The sequence below is a fragment of the Aegilops tauschii genome, chromosome 5, assembly GCF_002575655.3.
Source record: "Aegilops tauschii subsp. strangulata cultivar AL8/78 chromosome 5, Aet v6.0, whole genome shotgun sequence".
NCBI classification, from domain to species: domain Eukaryota; kingdom Viridiplantae; phylum Streptophyta; class Magnoliopsida; order Poales; family Poaceae; genus Aegilops; species Aegilops tauschii.
The window spans coordinates 11,243,114-11,247,442 of NC_053039.3; the positions used below are offsets into that span (position 1 = coordinate 11,243,114).

The window sequence follows — 4,329 nt, forward strand, 5'->3', positions numbered from 1 at the left end:
CTGCCAACTCAGTCCGACGGGCGGGCTCGGCCAAGTAGTGACGTCAGCAAAGCACGAAGTATCTATCGTCAGTATTTTTTGCCTCTGTCAATTTTTTGATGACTGACTTTTGTCATGTTTTATAAAGTGATGGTTTTTTGTTAACGATCTATGCATTTTACTCTGGCGGCGACGTTGATATGGATCCACCGGCCGGTCCCTGCTACCTGCAAGCCTTGAATATCTCCGGCGGCCCGGCCGACACGTACACGCGTGCATCACCACGCATATATGCATGCGTATGTGTGTCTCCGGAGGTCGGCTGAAACAGCTAGCAAGAGAGGCACTCGCCAACCTCTGAATAATGCTGGACGCGGACCCTGCATGCGTCGTGCATCGGTCGCATGCAATCCTTGAATATTCCGCCCGTTCTGATCCTTTCTTTCCGGAAACGTACTTGAGTCATGAACTGCAGATAAGTTCCCATCCTATCCACTTTTTTGTAGGAAGCTATCCACTTGTTTATTATTGCTTTATCTCTCCACACTATTTATCAGTGATAGTATTGGTTGGATTTTTGTGTCGAGGATCCATTCACACCTCTCAAGTCTCAACCAAAAGCGTACTGCCGGTGGTTTCCGTTCCTATCTCTGGCGAGCTTGGTTCCTCCCGACTCTCCCCTCTCGTGCTCCTGGTGGCCGTCCTCTTATTTTGCTGGTCGCTTCGTGTTCGTGGTGTAGGGCTCTGTGGGCGGCAGTCGCTTGCTTCATTTGGGCCGGTTCCCGTCGACTTGGAGGTAACGTAAGAATTCCTCTGCTCCTCCTTTTCCACCTCTTTTTCAGCTATAGTTTGGTGCTCTGGGAGATTTGCTTTTAGTTCATCGGTTCTTGCGAAGCCGTAGGGCATGATTCTCACTCGCTATTTACCTCCACATTGTGTTCATCAGTTCGCAAGCTCGGGAGTTTTCTTTGCTCGCGGTGCTTCCCCAGCATGTCTAATGGAATTTAACTACTCCCTCCGTTTCTAAATATAATCCTTTTTGGAGATTTCAATAGGAACTACATAATGATGTATATAAATATATTTTAGACTGTAAATTCACTCATTTTGTCTCGTATGTAGTTCATATTGAAATCACTAAAAAGTCTTATATTTAGGAACGAAGGGACTGAGGGAGTATGTAATATGTGCTTTGGTCGAGTATGTTTGGGGTGCCTCTTGATGTTTATTCTGTGATTTAAGTGAGGATTTTTCTGAGCCCATGGCCCGGCCCGCTCGTTTTCGCCATGCTTGGAGAGGCGGGAATTCTTGACACCACTCCACTCGGGTCGCGTGAATCCTCGACAAACCTCTTGGCTAGGCGCAACTTAATCTATATACTTTAGGGAATTTGTATTAGAGTTGCGATAATTAATTTAGATCGAAGTATCAACTTCATGTAGCTTACAAAGAAATGGAGCAATTAATGCGATCGATAATCTTCATGCATGAGTTAGCCCGTCGTCGAGTAGTCATATTCGAGCTACCTTTCTATTCCTGCACTTGTTCATGTATATATATGCATGTGTTTGCGCCTAATGCACTATCCAACTCATCTCCCCCGATTAGGAGTGTAGTGTGATCATCCATGGGGAAGAAAGGTATAGTGGTGGCGACCACCGTCGTCGCCGTGATGACTGTCATCTTCGGAGTCATCAGCGCGGTTTTCTTGGGACAGGTATGCACGCGATATTATCTCTTCCTCTGTTGCAACCTCCGGCCAACCAATAATCTAGTTGTAGTTGAAAGTAGTTTTGTTGATTCTTCTTCACTGTGTACAATCATTCATGCAGAGACGCTATGAGGATGACCACGATGACCGCAGCGTGTGTAAGTACGAGCAATCGCCGGCGACGGCTTGCGGCGTCGTGGCGGCCGTGCTGGCGCTAACGACACAGGTTCTCGCCAGCGTGGCCATCGGCTGCTGTGGGGCATGGCAGAATCCCAAGAGGGCCAATCGCATCGCCGCCGTCGTTTTCTATGTCATCTCATGGTACGTAAATAATTTTGTCACTGAAAGCTCCATATCTCAGCTGCTTTCTGTCTTTTTTTTTAGGGTCCAGCTGCTTTCTGTCAGTAGTCAAGGAAAATATCATCTTCAGGCAAAAAAAACACTTGACACTAAAATTAATATTGTATGATTTTTTAGAAAAAGGAGGAAATTCCACCATGGGCGGTAAACTTGAAACCTAGGTACAGAACAGTCCATCTGGTAGAAAATCACGCAAGAGGGTCCATGAACTTACATATACAATGATACTATATTAAAAGTGTCATGTAGGATAATTATTGAGATTAATGAGAGAAAAGGTTTGCTTTCTCTTAATTAAGATATGTTTTGTTAGCAACAATATCTCTCATCACATATTTAGGTATAACTTGTTGTACACCATTTTTATTGTCATACCAAGATTAACTTGACGGATTTAAGATAAGACTGCTTTATCAATCACTATACATGCCCTTAGGCAACTCACAATTCAAATCGCTACATGTCGTCCTAATTTGCCACACGGTGACTGTTGAGGTTCCGTGTCAATGTCATGTATGCATCTTGGTGAGTGCGCCGGACCGGCATGTGACCCAGTCCCGGTATGTGGCTAGGATGGGGCATCCGGCATTAGATGTTAGGATTTGGTGTGATGTCTGTTTGGTATTAGGCTCGGACATTCGGCACCACTGCATCAAGGGGGTAGGAGTAGCGACAGATGTTGCCTAGATGGTGGCTTCAGGCTTACTGATGTACTACTTTGTAAGGTCTTCTGTGTTTAATAATTAATAAAGTGGCCGTATGCATCGTCCAGATGCAGAGGCCGAGGTGCATCCTCCTTTTCTAAAAAAAAAGGCTCTGTCATGTTGGAAGGCAGCAGGGACCTAGGAGAACGTTCGTTCTCTACGGTTTTAAAAAAGAATACACCTTTGCTTAAAATTTTCAGACTGAAGTTTAACAAAATCTGTATATACTTGGAGTATTAACTAATGTGGTCTCTGTGACATACATGTATACTTGCAGGATCCTAGCGATCATAGCGGTGCTAGCTTTCCTGGGAGGCGCCCTATTAGGGATTGAAGGATCTATGGAGAAAACTATTGGGAATAGTAGTTGTGTCGGAGGTGTCGGAGGTGTTGCAGTTTTCGTGGAAGCGACATTTCTGTTTCTTGTAGTTGTCGCCCTTGTGGTCTCCTCGTATCTTCTTATTCAGAGAAATGACCACCACGAAGCAACCGCGGGCAATAATCCTCCTTTGGTACCAACCGCTACATCTCCTTCGGCACCAACAGCTACATCCAAAGACAGCGCCTACGCTTCTACTCCTGCGCCAGCAAATCAAGTCTGAAGTTAGCTCTGCCACTATGCAACAGTTGTCTTTGCCTTCCAAAAGGAGGAACATGCTTTCTGCACGTCGTAAGTGGAAGGCACTCGTTGCGGCCTTCCATTCCAAAATACTTGGTGGTTTTAGTTCAAATTCAAACTAAAACCACAACAAGTATTTTGAAACGGATGGTGTACATGCTTATCATTTCTTACATACAGCATTAAATTGTTTTCGTAATATGGGTTTGAGGGCTTCTTTTTATCATATGGATTGTACATTTTTCATACACGGTAGAAACATTTTTCTATACTTGTTTACATTTTTCAAATATATGATTAATATTAATTTAGCTATATGCTTGATGTGTACTATTTTGGCACAGATTTTACTTTTTTGGTATACATAAGGAATATTTTTCTTATATACATTATCATTTTTCAAATACTGTCTTCATCTTATGTTAATTGACGCTAAAACATACGTATCTAGACGTATTTCAGTGTTAGATATATGACTACCATTTTTCAGATATATGTTTTTATGTCAACTTTTTTCATACATATTCTACATGTTTTTTATACATAAGAAACATTTTTTAAGCTATATTATACTTTAAAAACTGAAATGATTCCTTGTGAAATATATGTATTTTTTTAATATGACAAAAATAGGAAAATGAAATGAAAAAATGAGACGAAGTGAACTAACAGAAAAAAAATAGAACCAATAGCATTACTGGTCCGGTCCATGACCACACCACTTCAGGCAAGGCGATGGCGTATCTCACTATAAGTGAGCTGTAGACGCGCCCCTACCCTGCACGAGGCGACTATGTCCCGTCTAGTGTGAGACCGAGGGCATTTTCTCTTCGGCGCCTTCAGCGCCCGTTAACATGCATTTCGTTAACCGGCGCTAAAGGTGCTCTTACCTTGGCGGGACCATCGAATGCATTTCATTAACTGGGCTAAAGGCGCTCTTGCCTTGGCCGGCCCAT

General features: G+C 43.2%; 1 protein-coding gene across 4 annotated transcripts; it reads left to right on the top strand.

Annotated features, from left to right (window-relative positions):
- The first annotated feature begins 208 nt into the window (after positions 1-208).
- Positions 209-3,688, top strand: LOC109733204 (uncharacterized). Of its 4 annotated transcripts, none has more exons than XM_020292398.4 (4): positions 209-775; positions 1,588-1,696; positions 1,812-2,011; positions 3,032-3,688. In XM_020292398.4, the coding sequence occupies exons 2-4, from the start codon at positions 1,607-1,609 to the stop codon at positions 3,354-3,356; spliced, it is 615 nt and encodes a 204-aa protein (XP_020147987.1). In that variant the 5' UTR covers positions 209-775; positions 1,588-1,606; the 3' UTR covers positions 3,357-3,688. The 4 variants fall into 4 exon arrangements, with proteins under 4 accessions (XP_020147987.1, XP_020147988.1, XP_020147990.1 ...); XM_020292399.4 differs by having other exon boundaries at positions 304-780; XM_020292401.4 differs by having other exon boundaries at positions 494-775; positions 1,596-1,696.
- Positions 3,689-4,329: the final 641 nt, after the last annotated feature.